General features: G+C 42.1%; 1 protein-coding gene across 1 annotated transcript; it reads right to left on the bottom strand.

Moving 5' to 3' along the window:
• Positions 1-1,544: 1,544 nt before the first annotated feature.
• TMEM199 (transmembrane protein 199) lies at positions 1,545-27,264 on the bottom strand. The gene is made up of 6 exons (XM_030222643.1): positions 27,025-27,264; positions 26,849-26,922; positions 20,629-20,718; positions 18,947-18,989; positions 9,381-9,493; positions 1,545-2,642 (listed from the first exon to the last, which is right to left on the bottom strand). Exons 1-6 carry the CDS (start codon positions 27,203-27,205, stop codon positions 2,544-2,546), a joined length of 600 nt encoding a protein of 199 aa, XP_030078503.1. The 5' UTR covers positions 27,206-27,264; the 3' UTR covers positions 1,545-2,543.
• Between the last annotated feature and the right edge of the window lie 11 nt (positions 27,265-27,275).

The following is a 27,275-nucleotide window of genomic DNA, read 5'->3' on the forward strand; positions in this document are numbered from 1 at the left end:
TGGTTATGGGTTACATTGTACAAGTTATGTGAAACCATCGAAGTATCATTAAGAATATAACAATGGGACATCAACATTGAAACATTGGAAAGAGACAATGGGAAGCTTAAAGGGCAGTATTAAGACACAGAGACATATGGTGTACATATTCCTGTGAGTAAATGTATGAGTGATGTGGAATTACGGGGGATGAGGGTTAGAATGCCTTAATCTTTAGTAAAAGATTCCCTCAATATCTTTCTCCATTCCTTTTCAAATAATCTCTAATAGACTATTTGCTTTTTTGGTAGTTATGAAACACTGGTTTAAAAATTTCAACATATCGTAATGACACCACGACCTTTTGAGTGGTAATGCCCAACTTAGAAGCCAGTATTACATACCTGTAAATTGGGATTATCTGTCCTTATGTGCATCACATTGCCTTTGCCCACATTTGAATTCCATATGCCATTTAGATGGCCAGTGTCATAGTTACACAAGAAACTTCTGCAATTTCCTACAATCCTTTGCTATTTTAATGACTTTGAATAATTCTATGTCAGCTGCATATTTGATCACCTCACGCATCACTTTTTGCTTCAGATATTGATGGATACGTTAAACACCACCATTCCCATTATGACCACTGGGACACTAGACCTTTTTCCAAAAGAGGAAAAACAAAGAACTAAAGCAATTTAGTCCTACTCTGTTTCCTGTCTTTTAACCAGTTTACTATTCACCCAGAAGGGCATAACCTACTATAACAACACCTTTTAAGTTTCTGAGGGGCCTCTCGTAAGTAAAGCATTAAGGCATGTTGCCCAGTTGATTGTATACCTCCTTCATACAACTGTGCATACAGTCCTAATGTTGATTTTTATAAATAAATGTATTAAAGGGTCCTTTTACTAAGGTGTGCTAAGAGATTTAGCACACATTAATGGATTGTGTGCATTCAGACCCTTGCAGCCCATAGCTATACAATGGGCTGCTTGGCATTTAGCACACATAAATCTAGTAAAAGGACCTCCTACATGTGTTTTATATTTTCATGAATTGAATGTACTGAATTTCCATCCCTCCACCCCCCCCCCCCCCCCACTTAGGAGTTAAGCCTTTGAGAGTACAGAGATCTACAAAGTTGCTGTACTTTTTTTTTTTTTTTATATATATATAGTTTTGTAAGCTTTATGCATTGCCCACAGGTGGATTCACCTTAGAAGAACAGCTTATTCCAACGCTATAAAGGGACGTGATTAAAAACTCTTGCAGGTCAATTATCGTTATTTGGCATTTTCTCTTTGAAAAGAAGCAACTATAATCCTGCAAGTGCTATCTTTCTAAATTAGCAGGGACTGATGTAACGTTTTAGTGTCTTCATGGCCCTTTCACTAAGTAACATAGTAGATGATGGCAGAGAAAGACCTGTACGGTCCATCCAGTCTGCCCAATGATAAACTCATACGTGCTACTTTATGTGTATACCTGACTTTGATTTGTATCTGCCATTTTCAGGGCACAGACTGTAGAAGTCTGCCCAGCACTAGCCCCGCCTCCCACCCAATCTCCGCTAAGCTTCTGAGGATCCATTCCTTCTGAACAGGATTCCTTTATGTTTATCCCACGCATTTAGATGTGCCACAAAATTGACTTTCCCCCACACACTAGGCCCATTCCTAGCACACTACTTGACTAGTGCAGTACCTGAATAGCGCTTCCATGCCCATTTCTGCCCAACATGCCTCCTCCAAAAAAAAAAAAAGGAAAAAACCTACATATCACACAGTTAAGAGCACACAAAAGGGAAAAGGATTTAACACTAACCTTTTTTCCCCCGTGTTAAGCCTGCATTAGCTCTTAACCCGGTTTAGTAAAAGGGGCCCTTCAGTTGCTGTATACAAAGAAACATATTTCATATTTATTCACCCCCTCCCTATAATGGTAAGGAATAGAGATTAACGTTTTCTACCCCTCCCCTCCATTTTTCCCCAACTTCAGTGACATCACCAAGCAGTACAAGATCCCTTGTGAATGAAGGATGGAATAGAAATCACCTCAGCTGTATAGCCATCACTCCCTCACTTTTGGTCCCACCAGGCGGAAGACAAATTTTCCTGCACTGGTGCTCTTCAGTCACACATTACCAATTTCTTGGCACAGTGACACTGTAGTACGAAAAAAGAGTCCTGCAATCCCTTTCCAGCACATTGTCTATATATGAGCATGAGACCAGCCCACAATTCAATCACCTGACGAGAAAAAAAAAGAAAACCCCACAAGAAGAAGAGAGCTGCACCTATACATTGTAAAAAATACAGACAGACAGACATCAATGTCTACAAACAGCTTCAATGAAATCTGTATCATAAGACTAATGCCAGGGAGAAAACCTGCTCCCTGTAAGAAAGGAAATAAATTCATACTATCATAGGGCAAAAGTCTTCTAGCGACTGCTTTGCATTCTGAATCTGGTCTGCTATCGAGTAACAAGTCAAGGTGAATTAACACTCCAAACTCTCCTTCTGATAATCAAAGGAGAAATGCAACCAGCTTGGTAATCACTGCAGTTCTCCCAGTTCTCCTTCCATTGTCCGCACCAGAACATACAGCTCAGCCAAACCCACCACAGATGCCACGATGACAGACGACAACACTCGCTGGGGAGGAAAAAGCAAAAGAAAAAGTGAGAACAGATGTTCAAACCCATCTTTGGCACTCATAGATCTAATATAACTATGTTATTCTTTTTATTTCTGTACAGAATCTTAAAAGCTTTATAATCCAAGCAAAGTCAGAACACATGCTAAGCTTCCTGGTGCTTCAACAGCGGAGATAAGTAAGGTAGCACTTACACCCTGTATAATGAAACTCTAGCAGCAGAAAGTGAAGTTGTACACCTGGAACAGGTGTTCGCTGTGGACAACAGGATCCAACAGGTGGATGAGGTAACCATCTATTTATTTATTTTTTTAGATTTTGCTCACACCTTTTTCAGTGGTAGCTCAAGGTGAGTTATTTCTCTGTCCCAGGAGGGCTCACAATCTAAGTTTGTACCTGAGGCAATGGAGGGTTAAGTGACTTGCCGAAGATCACAAGGAGCAGCAGTGGGATTTGAACCGGTCACCTCTGGATTGCAAGACCAGTGCATCTAATGGATCCAAGCTTGTTCCCATTTCCGGAAAAAGTCTGAACATGTGCAGAAGTAACCACACAGCAGCTCTCCTCACAACAGCTCAGTTCATTCCAAAGTGTGATTCAAGCTTGGGCAGCGTGGGCGGGATAGTGTCACTACTGTGATTCTGGGCAAGTCACAAGTATCCAAGGAGCTACAGTGGAATTTGAACCAAGCTCCCCTGGTTCACGAATATCTGCCGATGAGGATTAAAGTGTAGTGCAAAAACAGTACAGGTATGACATTAGTATGCTGCTTACAATGTCAACACAATACACAACATTTTAATAAACAGCATAGGGTGTAAGCAAAGGGGGACTAACTTAAAGAACGTTGCATGCAAAGTAAAAAAAAAAAAAAAAAAGTGCATGAATATAATCTCTGCTAGGCTGAGTGGATAAGCAAGTCCTGATGGCTACTCCGAAGAAGGCTCATTGGTGGCTATCACATCACATGATGGCCTTTGGAGAGGATGTGGTTAGGGATACTCCTTGAGAAGACCTTAAGTGTCACTTACATCCTTTTATCAGTCTTGCTGCAGCATTCTGAATCACATGGAGCTGGTGCAAAACCTTTGTAGTCAGGTGGTTTAAGTTTATTTCATATACCACCATTCGTAAGATACAGAATAGTGGTTTACAATACAAAAAACAACTGAGAAAATGAAAGGAATTCCAATGTTAAATAGGACAGAGAAATGAAGAAAGCTTCAATAATATCAAGAGGAAAAAACAAGACCAAATAGTCAAACACTACCTTCATACTGCAGAGCAGAATGTGGTTCAAAGGTGCCCTGTGCCAATTTGGTGATCGTCACCAAACATGGCTGCAAAACAGGTGTGTCTTAAGGGCCTCCTTGAATCTAGGAATGATAACTCAAGGCAAAGAAAGTGCAGCAGCAAGTTCAATAAGGTCATGGCCATGCAGAAGGCCAATTGCCTTGAAGATTCTAGTCTGGCAGTTGTTTGCAAGAGTGAATATGCGATCTACGACCAATTAACAGAGAAGCCAAAGGGGTGCATACTGTGCAATTACTGTCAAATACACCAGGTGCATTACAGTAGCCCAGTCTTGATGTTATCATAGCATGAACCACTGTGACAAGATTTGCCTTCTCAAATGTATGGAGAAAGATAGTATAGTTGTAAAATGATAGAAGCAGCTCTTGAAGGTTGCAAGGATGTTGGGGATCAGCATTAAGTATTGAGTCTAGCTGTATTCCAAGGTTCCTGGTTTGTGATTTAAGGGAGAGTTTGTATTTCCCAAAAGAGATTTTGATGTCTGGTTTGTGCTCACTTGTGTTACGGACGTACAGCTCAGTTTTACTTGGGTTCAGGCAAAGTTTGTTGTTTTTAGCACATTCTTGAATTGCTATTAAACAGGTGGTCAGTTTATTTAGGGCTGTAGGTAAGTCAGGTTCAATGGGTATGAGTAGCTGCATGTCATTGGTGCAGATGTAGAATAGAGTGTCCATTAACTGAATCAGCTTAGCTAGTGGCTTGAGGTAGATATTGAACAGAATAGGTGACTAGTATTGATCCCTTGTGGTACCCCCAGCACAGCACCCACGGTGGCGATCACATGCTGCCAAACAGTATAGACTGTTGCTTGGTTTAGAACTTACCTCTCAAATAATTAAGTACTGTACTGTTGATACCTGTTTCTGCCAGTCGTGCTGGCATATCATCATGGTCCACGGTACCAAACGTGGCTGAGAAATCCAGCAGTACTAACACAGAGGCAAATACCCTGTCTCAGTTTCTGTGAAATTCATCTAGTAGGGACACAAGAACCATTTCGGATCCATAACTGGGTCTGAATGCAGACCGACAAATCTAGTCAGTTTCTCTCTAGTGAATCGATGAGTCAAGCACAGACTGTTCTAGAAGTTTTCCTAGAAATGGGATGTTATATAAAAGACCAGTGACTTTCAAGCTTGTCCTGCTCAAGGTCATCTTTCTTTAGCAAGGACGCACCACTGCCCTTTTTAATGCTGTTGGTAGTTACCCATTAGAAAGAGAGAGTTCATAATTGCTGTGGCACATTCTATGAGGCTTCTGCTTGCTTGCTGCACTATCTTTGAAGGGCAGGGGTTGAGGGAGCTGGTCGAAGGCCTCAGGATTTTGTCTAAGCCCTCCTTTGTTATTGGATTAAAAGAGGCCCATACACATGAGGAGGGGGTAAGTTTGTGTGCTCCTTGTTTGCTAACTGTATACTGGGTGGGACTGCCTATAAATCCTGATAGACTTAATTTTATGGGCAAAGTATGCAACAAAATCATTGCAGTTCAGTTTTGACCAGGTGGGCTGGTTCTATTTTGGGGGTTGCAGTACACTGTTTACTATGCTGAACAGGTGCTTGGTTGAATTGGCAGCCTGTTCAATGCACTGGGACAAAGATTGATTTTTGGCTGCTGTTAAGGCTCTGTGGTATTTTTTCATGTGTTTCCTATAGTTTAACATCCAGGCAAAATTTACACCATTTCCTTTCTAGCTTCCATGCTTAAGGGCCCAAACAACTGAGGAGAACTGAGGTGAGCATGAGTGGGGCATAAGACCTTTTTTTTAGTGATGCTGTTTTCTCTAGGGTCTTAGCTAAATATGCATTCCAAATATCAACCTGCTCCAACACTGCAGTAGTCTTTTCATCCATATGTGGATAGTCCAAGCCCTCTAGGAAATTCAAATCAGCTTTTTCTTGTCTCCGATCTCCTTACAAACTCTGGAAGGTGCCGTTTGTTTCAGGTGGTAACTTAGGGAAAACGATTCTGGGATGTCAACCCCTCTGTCGAACATCAAGTCTAGTATCTGACCATGGGTTGGAGATTTGATCACCTGTGTGAATCCTAGTGCTGCCATCATGTTTCAATATATAGATTAAAGTCTCCCATAATCACCATCCTAGGGAAACTCAAAGATCACCTGTGTAATCAGATCATGGAGTTCTTGCACAGATTTGTTGTTACAATGTACTTGGTACACCATGAGCAGCCAGATTGGTTCCTGAAACCTTCTAGCTAGATTAAAAGGGATTTCGATTCATTGAGCTGGGGAATGGAAATTCCGCTCAGTTTGATTGTATCCAAAATCAGGACTGATACCCCTGCACCCCATCTTCCTGGTCTTGAAGTTGGCTGTTGAAACCTGTTGGGCATTGTTCAAACAGTGGTAAACCCCCAGTTTCATCTAACTAGGTTTCAGTTAGTCCTAAAATGTCTAGATGACATCATGGTTCACCAAGAATTTCTTAGCAGTTGATCTGGCATTCACCAGGCCTATGGTTCCAAAGGATAGCCTGGGGTGCCATTGGTATGGTAGTGAAGTGATCATTTAAGTACTGTTAAGTAGGTTTTGACCTCTTGCTTGTCATTTTCTCTTTGGTTGATGAGGATTTAGTTTCCTCTCCCACATACCACCGAGATCCCAGAGGGATCTTGGTTTGCTGGGCCAAAGTACATTCTTGGAGTCAGAAGCTACTTAGGCAAATTTCACTAGGCGACACTAGAGGCCTAAAAGTTTCTGTGGATCAGCAATCTCTGGGTACAGTAAAGCAAAGTTTAACAGTTGACACAGAGGACTAAAGGCTATAAGAGAACAGATCTTTTAAAGTTGTAAATTCAGACGGTCTGGGAGATCAAAGGCTTCCAGTAACAGAATCAAATTACTGTACTTTGCACTTCTATGTGAAATTTCTTTTGGAGCTTTGATGCAATAAGGGTTGAGGAACTTTAAGTTTCAACAGAATCTTAAAAATATTGTGTGGTTAAAATAAAGTGTCGACTCACAGATTGTAGTTATCCACTTTGTAGTTTCTGGTTAAAACCTTGGATGGTCGCAGTTGATGCAGGTTGCTATAAGGCTCTCTCTTTTGTTGTCCAGCAGGAGGGTTAGACACAGATATAGATCCAGCTCAGATCACAGGACACGAGGAGTTGTTTGTAATATGAAAAGGAAGGTTAAAAAAAAAGTTTCCTTTCTTCAAACAAAACAAATAAAAAGTTTGAAATAAAACAGAGGACTGGTGCCTCAACACATGCCGGACAGAAGTTTTAAAATTTGACCTGTAGATAAACAACACATATTATTTAATCTAAGGTGCAGGTGCCCAGCCTGTACAGCTCAGCACTATCCCAATCCTTTGGTAAAGGACACTGTATCATGGACTTTTCCCTGCAAAAATATTTTCTCCTTTGCATCGAGTATCTGCAAGATCATCATAGACATCTTCTCTATGCCCAGATGCCTTTAACCATGCCACCCTTCTAGCTGCTTTGGCTATTATAACATCCTCTGAAGCTGCACCATAAGCACTGCAGACTGCCCGAATAAAGTACTTAGAGCATTTGTCTGGTTCTTGGACATTCAAAGATACCAAGTTAAGACTAGCTCTGAATTTTTTCAATAATAGCATAACTATCGAGTTAATTGAAATGTACATGCTGCAATTCTTCCATTAAGTATTGCATTTTAGAACATTTTCCTGCCTACAGTATTTACCATCTTAGGATCTTCCCCCAGAAGTGTAACAGAATGGACTCTGAAACCTTTTAAGAGCAGATTCCTCCACCAATTGATGTGGCAGTTGTAGTTCATTTTATGACCTGTTTGGGCTCTGTACTTTATCTCCAACCTTTTGGATGTAAAAACGAGTTGACAGTGGCATTTGCCAGACCTTTTGCTGCTGCTGTTTGAATATCTCATGGACAGGAAGTAAGACCACTATAAATACTTCAGTACTCCTAGAAATTGTGTTCTAGGGCCTTGTTTTTCTTGGGTTGGCAACTGCAACTTTTTGCAGACATTTCGGGTATGATGCGTCTTCTGGTCATAGGGGAGAAGGATCAGACAGACTAAGAGATGATGGTCAAGGTTTTGAAAATGGTGTCATGAACTCTAAACTCCAATTCCCAATCCTAGTCCGAATGCTTGCTTTTATCAGAGCAAGATAGTAATGAGGAGGATAATTCCGATTCTTGTTCGCACTGGATTCAGGAACTCGAGTTCTGAGAAAAATGAATGTGGTTAATATGATTCCCTCTCTCTAAACACCTGCCACTATTTAGAGTTACAAGATAGGCTTGGGGAGATATGAATTTTGCCACTGCCTTCTCTCTTGCTCTATGCATATAATGCGTCTTCACTCTAGATTTTCTTGGGCTACTAGTAATCCGAGTGTCTCCTCAACATCCCGCCTTTTGCTTCCTGTTTTTATTGGTATGGTTTGTCATTACAAGTTATGTCGAAACCATTGTTATTGTTCCGCTCAAAACATCCAAAACAGTTGCAGAAAAAAAACTTCAGCATTTTGTATCATCAATTTAAGAGCTACTAAGAACATTCAGAAACTAACCCCACACACCCCTACCCATTCCATGGGTGGCCAAGCAGAATCGCAGATGCGTGAACTGCCTGAGAAGTCTGCCTCAGATGTTCAAGAGGCAGCCAAAAGGGTTCCCAGGTCTCATGACCTGTGGGGTCATCGAGATTACGGACTCCCCTGCTGCTCCACCCTCATTTGGGTATTAGCAATGAGCATCAGCATGATAGAGTAAGTCTCAAGAACAACAACTAGAATAACAAAATCACCTTCAAGACAAACACGACCACCTTCTGGAACATTACAAAGTTAATAAATACAGATAAAACAAGACAAAGAAAAGAAAATAAGATGATACCTTTTTTTAATTGGACTAACTTAATACATTTTTGATTAGCTTTTGAAAGCAATACCTTCTTCAGATCACAAATGATGAAGTATCAGAACATATATGTAAACCATATGAATTACTTTAATGGACCAAGTGGACACCCCTCTCTCAACAACTAGCAGCCTCTGACTGAAGACCAAACACTGACTTGACAATATGTAAAAAGCAGCAGTTTTGGAAAAATCTTGTGGAGTGGAAAAGCAATAGGTTTGATTCTGCACTCTCACCCCACACAGAACAGACTACTTGCTTTTGTCACACAATGCATCTTATCATCCACAAGGGACAGCTGTTCTACTTATCTACAATTTTATTCATGAATTCTATTTTTGTTCCATTTTGCGTTACAGTTCCACTTTCTAGGATTATGGTAAACAGTAACAGCTCCAAGCACCAGTGTGCTACTTTGTTTCAGTTGGTTCCTTAAAACAAGGGTATATAAGGGCTCAGCATCTGAGACAATACAATATTTACATCAACTCCCTACCCTTGCACATCCCCCCTTCTTGCACTTACCGCTGCAATTTCAGTGAAATAGTACTGACTGCCCAGGTACGTACAGACAAATGCCGCTGCCACAGTAACAATAAAGTTGAATATTGTTATCCCCAGAGCTTTCACAGACTTAACTGTAGCAAGAAAAACATTAAGAAGAAAAATGCGATAAAGTATGAACTAAGACATTGTTAAACCAGAGGATACATAGGTGCAGGAAGGAGAAATTAGGTCTTACTTGATCATTTTCTTTTCAGTAGTCCTTTCCACTATTCCAGAACCTGTGGGGTAGTTGTGTCCATCAGCCAGCAGGTGGAAATAGAGAACTAGAGAACTGAAAAACTGAGCCGAGACATCTCTCTCCTGGCATCCAGTCCAGCTCCTCAGGATTTACATAGACAAGCAGTAAGGAGAAACTCAGAACAAACAACCACCTTAAACAACTCACTAACCTAACACTAACCAGAACAGCAAAAGTGGGGACCTCTCATCTCTGGACAACTTTGTAGAGAACAAGAGATATGCAAGAAGCACCATGCAAGGTGACAGTCGTTGTTTGACCCATTACTTTGCACCAACTAAACATCTCAGAAACCTCAGGTGGGCCTCTGGAATAGTGGGAAGCTACTTAATGGAAGGAGAAATTAGGTCTTACCCAATACTTTCATTAGTCCCTTCCCACTACTCCTGACCCTGTGGAATGTTCAAAACCAATCCTTACGAGTGGGTGGAATCCTGAAGCTGCTGCCCCGAGGACAGAAGCCCCAAAACTGGCTTCAGCGCATGCTGCAACGTCCACCCTATAGTGCTTGGCAAAGGTATACAGCATTGACTATGTCACCACCTTGCAAATATCCGGAGACAGTAAGGTAGTCTTGTATGCCTTGTAGAATGAGCCTGCAAGGATGAGGAGCCTATTTCTCCACAAGCAAAATAAGCTGATGCGACAGTACCTTTCAGCGATCTAGCAAATGTGAGCTTGCAAGCCATGAGGCACATACTCTGTCTGATTTCTGAAACTCACTTGTGACTTCCAGATATTCAATGAGGACTCTTAAGCACATTAAGAAGCTTCAAGGAAGAATACTGAGCCTCTTAATCCTCTCTGCAAAAGGACAAAAGCTCCACAGATTTGTTGAGATGAAATGCTGATACCACTTTCAGAAGGAAGGAACCGTGTGCAAGGAGAACCCCACCTCTGAAAAGTGAAGAAAGGGATCTTGACCAAAGGACAGCCTGAAGCTCCAACACCCTACATGCCGATGCAACAGCCACCAAGAACGCTGTTTTTAGCATAAGGTCTTTCAAGGATGCCTTCCGGAGTGACTCAAAAAAGGATGCTTCTGAAGAGCCCGAAGGACTAAACAAAGGTTCTACTGTGGACACCGCATACAAAAAGAAGGCCACAAGTGGCCCGCTCCTCACAAGAATTGAACAATATCTGAGTGAGCCGCAAAAGATGTCTTCTGTAGCGGGCCCCTGAAACAGGCCAAAGCCGCAACCTGACCCTTCAGACAGCCTAACGGCAATCCTTTCTTAAGGCTTGCCTGGAGAAATGCTAGGATGTGCACAATTTCAGAAGAGAAGGGAGAAAAATCCATGCTGATAACACCAGCCCTTCAACATCCTCTACACCCACATACACCATGGATAGAGCGCATTTCCAAAACCTGAAGAAAGCTAGCAATGACTGAATCAGAATAACCTTTTCATCTCAACCAAGGAGAGTTAACTCCATGGTGCACAGAGTGCGAGATGAATTCCTCCTGCATTTCCAATCTGCAGTAGAAGGAGGCTCCTCTGTTCGTGACCGATTCCATCAGGCACCAGTGGACCACCTGTTGACGTCACTGGGGTCTCGATTTTGCCTTTAAGAGCTGGCGCTGCTTGTGGCACACAGCCACAGGGTATGCCCCTTAGATCTGTGTTATTTTTTATGGTCTTAATTGGGAAGCGAAAGATCAAACTGAAGATCTCCACACCTAAATTGGCAGGCCCAATGGACAAACATGTGGTTCCTGGGATGTCTTCTGAATAGGTACTGTTGCAAGCTTTGTCTCCAATTGGCACTTCCTTGAGTTCTCATGAGTGTACTCCCCGCTTTTATGTCTTTATCCTCTTTGGGAAGGACATCTCAGGTGGTTGCCCCTGCTCCGGATGCAACTGTGCCTACCGATACAGCTTTGCTTTCCTATGCAAAGTTACCTTCTCCTTTCCAGATGACTGATGCAGGCCAGTTTTCACAGCAATCGGGAGTCAAACAGGATATTTCTTTGAAAGATTTATGGGGACCTTAATTGTCGGCTGGAGGGTTTGCGCATAGTAGTAATGACTCAAAGTGTTACCTTTTTAAAAGAAGTTGTGGATAAATTAATTAAATGTGTATCTAAATATTCAAACCTTGGATAAGCGTTGTATAAAAAATAAATAAAACAAACATCAGGTTGCTACCCTACAAGCAACTTTTCTTTCAGCATTTAAGGACTCCATGAATTTGCCTTTAAAACTGAAAACTATGGAGAATGCAAACAGAGTAGGAACCTTCATTTTCTGAATTTTCCTTGTATTTATCTTTTGTCACGAGATTCTCCTGAGGAAATACCTCAGAGACTCTTAGATTATCTATAGCCGATACGGTTCAGATAGTGAATTGTTATTATTTATCGGATAAGAAAAAAAGGCTTCTGATGTTCAACAGAGGGCTGATCAATTAGTCACTACAGAAGTGGAAATTACAGCTTTTCCAGAGATTTCTCAGGATACTATAAAAACTAGATCTACTCTATTAGTGACTTTTGGTCAGGAGAATGATATATCTCTGGTTTTGAAAACTTATCTAATCTATTGTGGAGCTAACATGAATTATGTTCCCAGATGTAGCTAGAGCCACTCAACTTAGAAAAAAGGCATTTTGGCTCTTGAGTCTACAGTGTTAGTATTAGGTGCTTCTTTCTTTTTGAACTACCCCTCTAAGTGTCTTCTTAGTTTCAAGGGTACTGAATATATATTTTTAGATTCTCTACAACTTAACAGTTTCTTAAAGGTCATGAAAGTAAGTCTGTGGCTTAGATGTTAGATGGGAAGATCATGAAAGTATAAGTCTGTAGGTTAGATGGTATATACACACACAGTGCAATCCACTTAAGTGCAAGGGTCTGGGACCAAAGAAATACATGCAGTTAACCGGAGCGTGCACTTAACCGTTGTGACCCAAAGAAACTTGACATCTGATAAACATATATACAGTACTGTTTATTATACGTACAGTATACAGTCTCCGTTAACAGACGTTAGGCTTACTTGAAGTAATCAGTCATAGTCCTCTGTACACCTTTGTGTCTGTGAGTTCCATAGACTACGTCTGCCAGACGGTAAAAACTGTCATAGCACTGACATCCAGTGGCCTCCAGATAGGCCCGCACGGTGTTGAGACTCTCCAGCGCTCTTGCAAAAGTGACAGGAAGTTGTTGAATTTCGTCAGCATGTGCCTCGCTGCTCATTTCATCATCTGTATCATCATCAGCTGTTGTTGCCTGCGTGTAGGCGCGTATCTTGACATCAGTGCTGCCGTCAGCTGTTTGTAGATCGTAATCCAAACTCTCTGGGGATAAAATTGACCAGTTTCTTATCGTCTTGCAGAATATGCCACTTTAGAAACCTTTCATATTAAACATGTAAACTACTAAATCATGTACCTTATAGAGTAGTGTATAATAATGAATAGTTGTGCTCAGATTGCCATGCATGTAGCTGAGCCATAAAATAGCTTATAACATGCCACTGGGACCCACCATCATAGCACAGCCCTCCCTTCGTACCAATCAGCAAGGACTAATAAAAAAATAATAATAATATAATCAAAAAATAATGGTACTCAGCTTATGTGTCTTATGCTATGGCTTGGTGTCCCTGTGGAAGAATAGGCTGCTAGTCCGCTGGCATCATCAACTTCTTTTTTTCAGTTTTGCTAGTGCCTGTGCTCATATAAATGTACATATAAAAGTGATTAACACTTTCACGTTCCTCACATGCTGCATGTTTCACCACTTGGGCGTCTTCAGGAGAACGATTCAGAAGTTCAAAAATAGTTTGTATGGCGACTCACAGGAGGGTAACAGTCCACACCCCCATCTGAATCGTTCTCCTGAAGACGCCCAAGTGGTGAAACATGCAGCATGTGGGGAACGTGAAAGAGTGTTAATCACTTTCGTATGTACATTTATATGAGCATGGGCACTAGCAAAACTGAAAAAAGAAAAAAAAGAAGTTGATGATGCCAGCGGACTAGCAGCCTATTCTTCCACAGGGACATCAAGCCATAACATAAGACACATAAGCTGAGTACCATTATTTTTTGATTATATTATTATTTTTTGATTAGTCCTTGCTGATTGGTACGAAGGGAGGGCTGTGCTATGATGGTGGGTCCCAGTGGCATGTTATAAGCTATTTTATGGCTCAGCTACATGCATGGCAATCTGAGCACAACTATTCATTATTATACACTACTCTATAAGGTACATGATTTAGTAGTTTACACATTTAATATGAAAGGTTTCTAAAGTGGCATATTCTGTAGATCGTAATCAACAGCTACGTAATGATGAAACTCCTCTTCAGTAACACCGGTTGGGATGTCAATAGCCTGTTCATCTGACGCATTTGCAACAGCTGCATGTTTTGTCCCTCTCCACATCCCTAACAAAGCTGGCCCGCTTGTAGCAGTTCACAATGGTTGCCTGTGTAACATGATTCCAGGCTTCTTTCTTTATATGTAGGGAATCCAACAGTGATAGATTACGAGCCAGTTCAACAGCACGTTTATCCTTGCCAGTCTGGTCATCCATAATGCTCATCAGACGACATAGCACAAGAGCCAGATAATGTTATTTGAAATTGGCTATTATGCCCTGATCCATAGGTTGGATCAGAGAGGTAATGTTTGGCGTTAGACAGCCTGACATCATCACTGTGTGCAGCACAATTATCACAAAGCAACAAAATCTAACACTTTTGTGCCCGCATTCTAGTGTCTAACTTCTTTAGCCACTGCTTCCAAATTTCCCATCATCCATGAATTTGCATTAGCCTCATATGACACAGGAAGTCGCTTAACATTCTTGAAGCAATGGGGCTGTTTGCTCTTTCCAATGACGAGTGGTTCCAACTTCTCACTCCCATCCATATTGCAGCAAAGGAGGATCGTCAGTCGGTACTTCGACGTTTTACTTCCTGTAGTTTCGGCTTGTTTGAATGCAAGTGTTCCATCAGGAATCGCTCGCCAGTAGAGACCGTTTTCGTCAGCACTGAAAATGTCACGAGGTGCAAACTTGTTGAAGATGGTAGGAAGAACTGAAACAACCCAATTTTCAGCACCAAAGTCACCAGCGTCTTATTTTTCACCATGCTGTTTCTTGAATTTTATGTTGTTCCTCTCCTTCCATCTTTCCAACCATCCAACAGTGGCTTTGAACTTAGTTAGTCAAAGACTTTCAGCTAGCTGGATTAGCTTTCTTCATAAGCAGTGGACCACTGACAGGAAACTGTCTGCTCTTGACTTGAGAAAACCACCGAAGAAGAGCATCTTCTACATCCTCAGCTTTTCCCGCCTGTTTTCGTTTCCGATGTGGATTTGTATTGTTTTGCCAGTCTTCCAGAAGCTGGTCTTTCTGCTTCAAGAAACGTGAAATTTGACTGGGATTGACACCATATTCTTTAGCAATAGATGCTTGACTTTGTTTTCTAATTTTTTAAGAACTATTCGTTCAGCCAGTGTTAAAAAGTCTTACAGTTGCGCGACACCGCCGCCAGTGTACACACTAACAACATTCTTTCGCTTATTCTGCCTGTGGCAGTTAACCAACGAGATTTCAAATTTACTGCCCCTTTGTCACATGCCAATCAGCTTCCATATTCCGTGCGTGCGCTTATGCGGAGTCTTTCCTGCAGAAGAGCGGTCTTAAACCATGCATATAAGCAAATCTTGTACTTATCAGTGGTGCGCTAAACCGGTTTGTCCCCATAGAAATTGATGGCGCCAAAAACGGGACCGAAGTACAGCATGAAGGATAGAAATTAGTTTTATCTGTGTAAATTTACTTTTAAATTTCCTGTAATTCCAATTTATATTCATTTGATGAAACGTAAAAGTTAAATTTCAATTAAAAAAAAATGGCCAAGCTGCAAGACCAAAAGGGGCACAGATCATCCATGAGCACCAGACCTTGCTTCAGTAGGCCGTGTACTACTTGCAGAAGACGGAAAAGATCTCAGGCTAGCAGTCATCAGGTCCACATACCACGGCCTCTGTGAATTTGATTATCCAACCCACAACTACAGAAGACACTTCAGTAGGCCATGTACCTGCGGAAGACGGAGAAGATATCCACCCAGCAGTCAAATTAGGTCTGCATACCACGGCTTCTGCACATTTGATCACCCAACCGAACAACTACAGAAGACAGACAAATGTGCCTGTGGCCACCACGCTATCCAAATAGGACCTCTAAGCACCCTCATGATAGACAAAGATTGAGCTCCTGACACCGAAGCAGAAGGCACTTCAGAAAGAGTACTGAGCTCCTCTTTATAAAAGAACCTCAGTACTTTTGGATCATCTCCCTCCTCTAACGGCTCCTTCAATGATGGCCCCTCTGAACAGAATGAGGCTGTCACAAAACACCTAGCACCCGCATGGGATTAACCCTGCGGCCACCTGGAGGATCTGTCCCCAACACTGCTCAGGGCCGCCTGCACCTGGGTATGTGCTTTATACTATCACACTCCTCCCACCAACTGGGTCCCACTCACCGCTGGGCTGGTATCCCACTCTCAAGTTATTCCCCGGTGATTTATAGGACACTGGGACCACATTCCAGGGGTCCCACAGCTCCCAGAAAGCACCCATAGACCCAAAAACATGACCCAGGATTTTTAGTCAGTCCAGGATAGCAGAGTCAATAAACTAAATAAGGTTTATTGTCACAGAATTTGAACAGAAAAAGGTGACCTCAGCAAGCAATAACAGGTTAACTGAATAAGGATCAACTATCTAAACATTTCTTCACTACCTGGGTAGTACCTGGTGAGTTCAGGAAATACAGCTGCTCATAGGGTCTCAGTAAAGAGATCTTTCTCTCTCCACTCCCTCGCCGAGACTGGGGAAAATCCAGTACCTTCAGGCTAGATTTGAAAGCCAGGGCCAATCAGGACCCAAGGCATCAATATTGAAAGTAGCTTCCCAATGGTACTGCAGATTGCCTTTCCATAAGCTGAAACTGGATGAGAGTCTTTCTGCAACAGCTTTAAAACTCAAGCGCCATCTGATGGCCAATTAGGAGAAATATACTTCATTAATTAATTCAGTTTTCCAGCTCAGAAACCCACTGTTTGGTCACAGAGGCCAGATCAGATGAGAGAGAAGCAGAGACAGCCTCATCTGCCCACTCCTGAAGTTCTAAATGAGATCTCTTAGAGCTTGTGGGGGTGGGGGCGCCAGCTGAGTGAGAAACTTTGGCAGCTACTCTGGCTCTCTCTCTTTCAGTAAATAGGCCTGGTGCAAGAGTAATATAAACTCTGGAGAAAAAGATTCTGATGCAGCTGAAAGCTGTTGGGCTCTGAGGCTGTAAAATGGCAGCTGTGCTCCAGGCATGATCAGAAATTGTTCATTACTGCCAGTCGGCCAAGACCTGTTCCTGTGCTCTCCTGAATCAAACTGCACACCGGCCCTGCTGGCGAACCTGAAGACCCCAGCATATTTGGATGCTGTGCCAAATCCAAAGATATGCTGCTGCTGAACGTTTCATATGTATCCTTTGCGATTGGCTTACATGCACTGCAATGCCCCAATGCCGGTGGGTCCCACAGCGGAACACAGCTTAAATGCCTTTTCAGGAGTTGCTATTCACCCCATCTGTCACAAGCAAAGCGTTGGGAGGCGGGGATAGTGCTGGGCAGACTTATACGGTCTGTGCCCTGAAGAGCACAGGTACAAATCAAAGTAGGGTATACACAAAAAGCAGCAAATATGAGTTATCTTGTTGGGCAGACTGGATGGACCGTGCAGGTCTTTTTCTGCCGTCATCTACTATGTTACTATGTTACTATGTAAGTGGTGAGTCAGGATCCCTTTCCTGCTCTCCAAGCAGTTCTGAGTCAAACTTTAGTCAGACTTACCACTGCCGGCTGCTCCCCCTAAGCTCAGTCTCCACAAGTCTTACCACAGATGAGAAAGGCTCAGGACTGATACTCTGTCCCACTCTCTGCAGCAAGCTTCTTAAGCCTCTTTCCTTCTTCTCTTTTTAAAGGTTGTTGTGTTGGAAAAGGAGAACTCCACAGAAAACGGGCGAGGTGAAGGGAGGGAATTAGTAAATTCATAGGGCAACAGAGACAGGGATCTGAAGACCTCCAGATATGACTCTGCAGACTCAAGCTACTCGCAAAGCTCAACTGGAGACCAGTTGACCAAATGGACCAGGAGCAAAGAACTGAGAACCAGAGGCTGAAAAGTGTCCCCATCTGGAGACAGAAAATACCAAGGAACTGGACTGATGTCAAGAGAGATGTCTCAGCTCAGATTTCAGTTCTCTTATCTTCACCTGCTAGTTGATGAACACAACTATCCCACATGTTCTGGAATAGTGGGAAGCTACGTAGTGGAAAAACGGGTTAGATTGTGTACTAATGTCCCCGATAGAAGAAATAGAATATGACAGCAGACAAGAACTGAGAAATCTTTCTAGTCTGCCCAGATTACTCCCTATTACAATGCCATTGCTGGGCCTGTCCTTTAAATCAGCAACCCTACGATCTTATGGAAGAGGGCCTACTCACTGGGTCAGACCCTTGTGGATGCGCTCAAAATCTATACGCACACTAAAATGTGATGTCCTGAACCAAAACTAATGTTAAACAAAAGCTGTTTTCTCCTCCTGCAAAAGCTCCTGCATAAGTTCTTTTGTAAAAAATTTTGTTTTGCTCAGATAGAGCAAGCTGCATAAAATCACTCTCTCCAGGACCCAGAATTCAGCACTAAATTCACACAAACAGAATTCTTCAGTACCCCACGACTTTAGTCATATAGTTTATTCATTAATAAGTACTCCCTTGGAGTCTTACTTTTCATTAAGTACCACTACTTTTGTAATCTTGCACACCCCTTGTAATAAGCATGTAAAAATGGACCCTCTCCTCCCCCAACACTTGTGCAGGGCCGCCAAGACACACAGCCGAGCTTGAAGCAAAACTGCCTCCACCTTACCTTCTGTGTCTGACTGCTCCTGCGTGCTGGGACCCGGATGATTGCATTAACGCAATATCTTGGTCACCCGGGTTATTGCATTAATGAAATCATCCGGGCCCTGGCTTGCATGCAGGAGCAGGAGAGTGACAGACCTGGAAGAAGCTTGCCGATGCTGGGCCCCCCTTTGGAGGCCAGGTCTGTGGAATTTTGCCCCCCCCCCCCCCCCCCCCCCCTGCACTTGTGATCCCAGTTTACAGCAACACACTCCATTTGAGTTCAAGTGGTGCACATGCTGCTGTAGAGCCGATTTCACTCCATGGTAGACCTACATAAATGAACAACTCACCTTGTCTTCCAAAATCAGCTAAAGATCCATACCGATTCAGTTCCTGTCAACCAGAGGAATTTTATTTAAATACACTTTGGACTAAAATGCTTACTTTCCTAAATGGATGACTGCAAATCAACAAGGACTCTCACTACTCCATTTGCTGGCCAATATAAAAGTGTTCCACTAAAACTGATATGTTCAGAATAAAATTCTTGCTTCTCTGTCCAAATAAAGCATTTAGAGCACGAGTGGGCAACTTCAGTCCTTGAGAGCTGCAACCCAGTTGGATTTTCAGGATTTCCCCAATGAATATGCATGTGGTCTATTTATCTACAATGGAGGCAGTGCAAGTAAATAGACGTCATGCATATTCATTGGGGAAATTCTAAAAACCTGACTGGGTTGAGGCCCTTGAGGACCAAGATTGCCCACTCCTGATTTAGAGAGATGCTTGTATGGAAATGCTCCAGGCAGCCAATGATTTTACATGGTATGGAGCTGCAGCCTATATTAGGATCATGCCAAAATACAGCATAATCTGAACAGACTGAATCCTTGCTTTGATAGGGTAGAATAATAAAGGAGGTTGATACGAAAATCTGGTTAAGTAGAAGAGGTGCTATTACTTGCTTGGCAAGAGAAGCTGCTCTTCAGTATAGGCCTTAGTTGCAGGCTCAAATCTCAGCCTAGGAAGCAAAGTCCCCCCTAATGCTATAATCTTAGCACCTAAATGTAAGTGCCATGTGCATGCTATAATTATAGAACACCAACATTCGGGCATAGCCCGCAACTGCAAGGGAGCATCCCACACTTGGGTACATTAACTTGTAGACTACTGTAGTTTACATGCTAAAGAGCAATATTTACATTTAGCTTATGCCTTGCCTTTTACATGATGTAAGCCAGTAGTTCCCAAATCTGGTCCTGGAGGCACCCTAGCCAGTCAGGTTTTCAGGATACCCACAATGAATATTCATGAGAAAGATTTGCATGCAGTGGAGGTAGTGTATGCAGATCTCTCAGGGTTTGGAAACCACTCATGTAAGCAACAGCGCCTAAATGTTGGCACACACATGTTGACTTATAGAATAGAGTGTGGGCACCCAGATGCTAAGAGTTTGTGCACAGCACCCTGTATTTTAGTACCCAAATTTGGGTGACCTATATAGAATTGCCCCCAGCAAGTGTGGAACCTTCACATTTATCTTAGCTACAACTACAGGTTGTGATACCTTTTATTACATTAACGGTAAAGATATATTTTCTGCTTTCAAAGTGACAAATCTTTATTGTCACAAAAGCTTATCAGTTTTGTTGGTCCAGTAGAACATTATGAAATTAGTTTCTAACAGACCAAGAAGACTCTTGGAACCTGCACTATTATCTACAGTATCATATCTGACCATCTTTTCTTTCAATCCAATACGCAACCTCAGTGGTTCCCTAAGCTGATCCTGGAGGCACCCCAGCCTGTCAGGTTTTCAGGATATCTACAATGAATATTCATGAGATAGATATGAATGAGATGGAGGCAATGCATGCAAATCTCTCTCGTGCATATTCATTGTGGATATCCTGAAAACCCGATTGGCTGGGGTGTCTCCAGGACCAGGTTGGGAACCACTGCACTACATCATTTCTCAGGGGAATATCTGAAGTCTCCTTCTACAAATCATACCACAGGTTCCTTTTATTACCTGGCAGTTGACGTTTCTTGTAATGCGCCTATATTCATCATTTGCTAATTTTGCCTTTATCTTTTCCAGACGGGCCACAAGCTCTGGGTTCTAGAAAAAAAAAACAACACTAAAAAGATTATATTACAGCTATGTCTTTTACAGGTATTAACCCAGTGGTCTTAACACCCCTCTTTCAGAGTCCCTACCCCAAGGGAGAATAAGGTTTGCAACCACTTTACAACTCAGGACTAACCACTGGATTCAACATTCATAGTACAGCCAATGCTGGGAGGCTTTAGGCCCAGGGACCACTCTCTCCTTTCATTCTCCACTTCATAAAAAAAATACTGTCTAGATGTAGATTCTGAAATCAAAGAAGTCTACTAGAAGTTCACCAAAAATAGCAGAATAGAAAGAAAAAAAAAAAAAAAAAAAAAGAGAAGGAAGCATAGCACTGCATAAAATAGTTCAGTTTCACCACTATGACTATCTCTATCACTATGGCAGAAAACGGTCACATCTACAGGCCCTTATCCTCTGACCCCAAGGGCATGTACATAATTGCCACACTGGATCAGACCAAAAGATCCACAAGTCCAATATCCTGTTTCCAACAGTGGCCAATTCAGGTCAAATGTAGGACCCAAATAAGTACTAATATTCCATGCTGTTTACCTCAAGGGATAAGCAGTGGGTTTCCCCAAATCTACCTTAGTCATAGTTTATGGACCTTTCCTCCAGTAACTTGCCCAAACTTTTTATAAACACTGAAATGCTGTTTTTTTTTAAAAATCACATTCTATGACACCAGATTCCAGAGCTTATTTTTTCACTCAATACATTTGCTCCTATTTGTTCTAAAATGTTCTACTTAGGAAATTTTCTAACTCTGGGCTTCATCTGAGGCCCTTTCTAAATTCTGTATTTCTCAAGTAACAACTCAATTACCTCAGACACCTGACTTCAGAACCTATGCCCTCCTGGACTCAGCCTCCAACTCATCCCTCTCTCTACAAATAATCAGGACAGCCCCTTTTCTCCTCCAGTTCTAACATCTTTGTGATACAGCAGCTTCATCAGCCAGAGACAAAATTCCATCCTAGATGACAATAATTATGTGATCATAATTTTCTCCTTTTTTAAGTAACAATTCTTACTCTTATTTCTAACTCTGAACCTCCCAGACCAAATGTTCCTAGCACACAATAAGGGAACCCCACCCCCCCACACACACCACTTTAGGACCACAAGGGTATCTCCCCTATAACTTCTCACTACATTTCTGTAGCTCATATTTTGTTGTTCCCTACTATCCTCAACCACCTATATTTGTGTTTTCAGTCTCAGGCAACCTTCATAGTTAAATACATGCAATTTCCTCAAACTCGACTCACAGTTCTCCTCCTTCAGTTAGTGGTATAACTGATGTACACAGCAAATACTGCAGACAGACTGATCGCCCACCCTTAGAGAGCTGCTAAAAAAAAGACTCAGAAGGAACTGAACCCATACTTCTTACTGAGCAGAACAGAGAGCATTATAGAATGCTAAGTACAAAGAAGTGCTGCATCAGTGTTAAGGAAAAACAGGAAGTCAACAAAGACAAGGCGACACTTTTTTTTTTTTTTTTTTTAACTGAATGTCTCGAAAGTTAGTCACAAATGTAGTACTGCAGTCTCACTATCCGCTCATTCAGTATTCACTATTTCACATAATACCACAAATGTGTGAATAGAGGACTCAATTCACGATTCATACCACTGTGTTTGTGTATTCGCAGAAATGAGAATTTAAAAAAAATAAGTCTTTTTTCCTTTAAACTTTTGCTTTGTGTTTTTGTCATTATTAGTACATTAATTGTGCAGCCTACTTATAATTCAGCAAAATCCAGCTGCATGCAATTCGAGTGCTGTCCCATTCAGGAACTGAACCCTTCATTTCCCACAGAACAAATTCACTTCCTGCAATTTAGTGGAAATATAGATATAGCTTGAACCTATTTTCCCTTATGTTCTGTATTTTGGTATTCACAAATTCACAGTTTGCGATGTTTTCTAAGAACCATAACGCTGCGAATATCAAGAACAGACTGTAAATTAATCAAATGTTTATATTTATATTCCGCCCTTATCCAATGTGGGTAACAAAATACAGAATTTTAAACAACAAAAAGCTAACAAACACAAGTACAGCAAAGCAAGAAGTTCAACGGAGAATAGGCAGATCAAAATAGTTAATTAGTTTGGCTTAAAAGGTGGCATTTAAGCATTGATTTAAGCGATAAAACAGACTGTTGCAACTTCAACGCTAAAGGCAATTTGTTCCACTCTGAAGGGCCAGCCACAGAAAAGGTACCAGCTCTGGTAACGTTCAAACGCAAATGTCTCAAGTTCGGCACAAGCACTTGCTGACCGCAGAGCCCTTGACTGCATGTACTGCTGCAACACACTGCAATGCGACATTAAACAAACCAACTGTGCCACTATTCCTCTTTTATATAACTATCACATCTGTTGACTCCTTTTACTGCTTAGGAGTCATTATTATTATTTTTTTTTTTACTTTGAATTTTTATTGAAATAACATCTCAAACATAATAATGAGCCATTGGCTCCAGCATATGACAATGCAACAATTTTTATTTTAACATTATGCTTATAACCCTTTTATCCCCCCCACTAACCCCTCAACAACTGATTTCCCCAACAGCCCAAACCCCCCTAAACCCCCTCAATATCTAGGAGTCATTATTGATTCTGCTTCAATAAGCAAATATCCCAAGTTGTAAAAAAAATGATTTTTTGGGCACCTTCGACTTCGTTCAATAAAGCATTTTTTTCCCTTGTACACATTGATCAATGCATTATGTCCCAGCTGCATTATTGTAATACTGTTTATGCTGTTTACCCCAATTCCAACTATGCCAACTCCAAACACCTGCAAAATGCTGTACGTCTTCTTCTCCTCAGTGCTAAAATGTTTCGACCCTATTATCCCCACTTTTGCAAAACTTCACTGGTTACCTGTTTTGTTTTGCATTTGGTTTAAAGTCCTTCTCCTTGCACATAAAGCCCTGCACTTGGACAGCCATTAAACATGTCAGCTTCGGTTGCCCCATACACCCCATCGCATTCCCTCTATTCCCTTAACTCTAATCGACTTGTCCTGCCCTCCCCTAAACAGGCTTTTTTTTTTTTAACAAATCCACCGCTAATTCTGCTTTTTTCTTCCTGGCCCCTAGTCTTTGGAAAAGTCTGACCCCGCATATTAAATCAGAACCTACTTTAACTAAATTCAAAAAACTCACTATTTTCAGAAAGCCTTTGGAATCCCTGCCAATACTTAGTAGCAATCCTACTAGCTTACACAGATTCAATTGCTGCTTTGTTTATTTTATCTCTCATTTTATTTCTCCCCATCCCTCTCCAATTCCACCTCTCTTCTTACTTTACCCTAATTGTACTATATTTTATTAATTGTTCTTAGCATGTGTGATTGTTGACCTACCCTAATGGAATTTTTTTCTATTTATTGTCTTATATTTTAATATTGTAAACTACTAAAAAAGGCCCGTTTCTGGAAGAAATGAAATGGGCGCTAGCAAGGTTTTCCTCGGAGTGTGACGTTTGAGAGAGTGTGTGTGAGAGTGACTGTGTGACAGAGAGAGAGTGAATGTGCGAGTGTGTCTGTGAGAGAGTGTGAGATTGAGAGTGTGTGCAAGGGGCGCCCCCCCTCTGAGTCTCAGGGTCCCCCCTCCCTCCGAGTTTCAGGGTCCCCTCCCTCTGTTCGAGTTCCAGGGTCCCCTCTCTCCCAGTTCCAGGGTTGTCCCTCCCTTCCTTCCAGTTCCAGGCCCCCTCCCTCTGAATTTTAAGTCATCTTCACTTACCTCGTTGGGGTTGCGTTGGCCGCCAGCAGCGGTAAAAGGCGTGCAGACTCGGCCCTTCTCTCTCAGCTGTGGTCCCACCCTCATTTCCTGTTTCCGCAAGGGCAGGACCACAGCTGAGAGAGAGAAGGGCCGAGCCTGCACGCTTTTTACCGCTGCTGCCGTCCGCTGTAACCCTATTGGAAGGAGGAGGCCTGGAACTGGGAGGGACGACACCCTCATGTGTGTGATGTCGCGTGTGACAAACCAGGAAGTACGCTAACGTCACAACAGGAGATGGATACAGTATTACAGGCAGCACAAACCCTACAACCCTTCACTGCCACGGAGTCAGCTTCAGAACGTTGGAGGTGCTTTTTATTAAAGTAGACTACTTTGACATCTCTTGAAGTAAGGCAGTATATCAAACTTAAACGAAAAGAAAAAATCAAGACATAATCCCAAATGTACCAACAGTAACAACTTGAATTTAATTCTTTGTGCCACAGAGGTCAACACAGCTGCCGCAGCAAAGGAGAAACATGCTCAAATGTCAACAAACATGCAGAAGAATTCTACACAGTCTGCAATGCTTGTTGTACGCATGAAACAGGCAAATCCAGATATATATTACAGTAATCCAAAAAATCATAGCCTAAATCACCTTTTGAAAATCCCCCTAGATAACATGAGACCGAGCTTAGTAAGCACAACTTGAAAAACAGATCAACATGGCCTGAATCTGGGGTGTGAAAGGACAGAGAGGAGTCCAATAAAACCCCTAAACTCCAAACTTCAGACAAGACAGGGATAAAAGTCCTAGTCAAGGAACTAGCTGAGGAGAAGTTTAGGGGCACACTAGGAGACAAACTGTACATCTGTTTTGCTCATATTTAACTGTAAACCATTGTTTCTCATCCACTTCAATATCCCCTCAAATATGTCCTGTACTCTTGCTAAAGCAACACCCATGGGCGCCAATGAAACAAGAAACTGTAATCCTCTTTATAAACCCTATAAGCAAGGCATTTTTTTTATGCCGCTACTTTTTTTTTTCCTTCCCCGCTCATTCCCCAGCTGCTTTTCCCAATGAGCAGCAGCAGTGGACAAAGCAAGGAGTAACAGGCACGGGGCTGCAGTCCTGTCGGCTCTGCCGATTCCCTGCCCCAGAACAGGAAGTTGACACTGGGGCAGAGGATTGTCAAATCCGAAAGCATACATCTTAAGCGTTGCGGCCCTGCGCCTTTTACTCCTCGAGTTGCCCGCCATTGCTGTTCATTGGGAAAAACAGCAACTGCTGCAAGAGAGATGCCGGATGGGAAGAGAGAGGGCAAGGGGAGAAATGCTGGATGGAAGTGGGGAGAAGAAAGAGAGGGCAAATGCCGGATGGAAGTGAGGAGGACAGAGCAGCAAGCTCTACGTAGGAACAGTCAAAGAGAGGTACATGCAGGATGGAAATAGGGAGAGAGAGGGCAAGCTGTGGGTAGGCACAGTCAAAACAGGGTGACATGCTGGATGAAAGTAGGGAGGAGAGAGGGGAAAGCTGTAGGTAGGCATAGTCAAAAGAGGGAAACTGAAGATTGGCTAGTAAGAAAGAACTAAATGTGGACAGAGAGAGAAAATAAAATCAAAGAATGCTGAAAGGAAAAGGAGGAGAAAAAAAATGACAAACAGAAAATCCTGGCAACAGAATTAAGCCAAGACAAGAAAAGTAGAAACAGGTACCAACATAACTGAAAAAAGTACGTGGCCAGACGTGGTAAAAATTTTTTTTTTTTTTAGTTTAAGATGAAGTAGTAGTGTAGTAGCTGTGTTAATTTTTTTGTTTCATTTGTAATTTATAACGTAGTGAACAGAATATATCAGTTTTTGAAATTTACACTTGCTCTCTTTATAGCAGTACAAAGGGAAAATATGTTTGTTTTTCTGGTGTTATCCTGCATGCCAGAGTCTGTTTTTTTTTTTTTTTTGGGGGGGGGGGGGGTTCGGCTGATCTTTTTTGTCTAAATGTTTTATTAGTTTATGGTCACTCTTAACGGTTCTTTTGTTGGACCTATGAACTTATGTACTATTTTCAATGATGACTTTTTATATGTTCCATGGCTGGTAAAATGGGTGTGTGAGGGTGGAGCCATACTGACCCCATCCTTAAGGTTGACCCTGTAATAAGTACCGGTACCTTTTTTTCTACCAAAAGCAAAAAAACAAAAACCACTGCTTACACATACCAAGTGCCTTCAACAACTGGCAAACAGGGCACAAATTAAATAGTACAGCTGAAAGCGTAGAACTTTTCAAGCTGTTTGCCAACTTGCCAAAAAAGTACAAGTCGCGAAGTTCCCTCCCCATTCTCAAAGACTGGCGAGAGGCACATACCCTTGGAGGGATTTCCACCTTGGGCAGATAAACTCGACTTCCTTCCAACAGCTCATGTAGATATACAGGAGAACCTAGGAAACGAAATTACTGTTTGTTAGTATCTATTTTGGATTTAGTTTAGCTGCCGCGTAACCTTAATTACTGCGCTTCAATGACGACAGCAAATCCCTTACCAGATTCCTGTAAGAAGTCGTACAATTTCCTCAGTAATGGGAAAGGCAGCAAAGGCTTGTCCACCGAATTCACAACTTCCTGTAGAGGTTCTCTCAGTTCGGCGGGCAGCAGCTGCTCTCGCTGAAGCAGGGTCTGGATTTCACGTTGCAGCCTCTCCCCAGCCTCATAGAAACACGCCATATCTGCACCGGAAAGCGGAACCCCGTCCGAGCCGCCCCCACCAGCAGCCTACGCTCTGCCTCTGCGTTCC

This window comes from Microcaecilia unicolor, chromosome 13, assembly GCF_901765095.1.
Source record: "Microcaecilia unicolor chromosome 13, aMicUni1.1, whole genome shotgun sequence".
Taxonomy (NCBI): Eukaryota; Metazoa; Chordata; class Amphibia; order Gymnophiona; family Siphonopidae; genus Microcaecilia; species Microcaecilia unicolor.

Bases quoted from the DNA above. Each gene is read 5' to 3' on its own strand.
- TMEM199 (XM_030222643.1), bottom strand. From the start codon at position 27,205: ATGGCGTGTTTCTATGAGGCTGGGGAGAGGCTGCAACGTGAAATCCAG. The intron at 26,923-27,024 runs GTAAGGGATTTG...TTCGTTTCCTAG, and splicing joins CGACTTCTTACAGGAATCTG to GTTCTCCTGTATATCTACAT. The intron at 20,719-26,848 runs GTATGTGCCTCT...TTTTTTTTCTAG, and splicing joins AGGTGGAAATCCCTCCAAGG to AACCCAGAGCTTGTGGCCCG.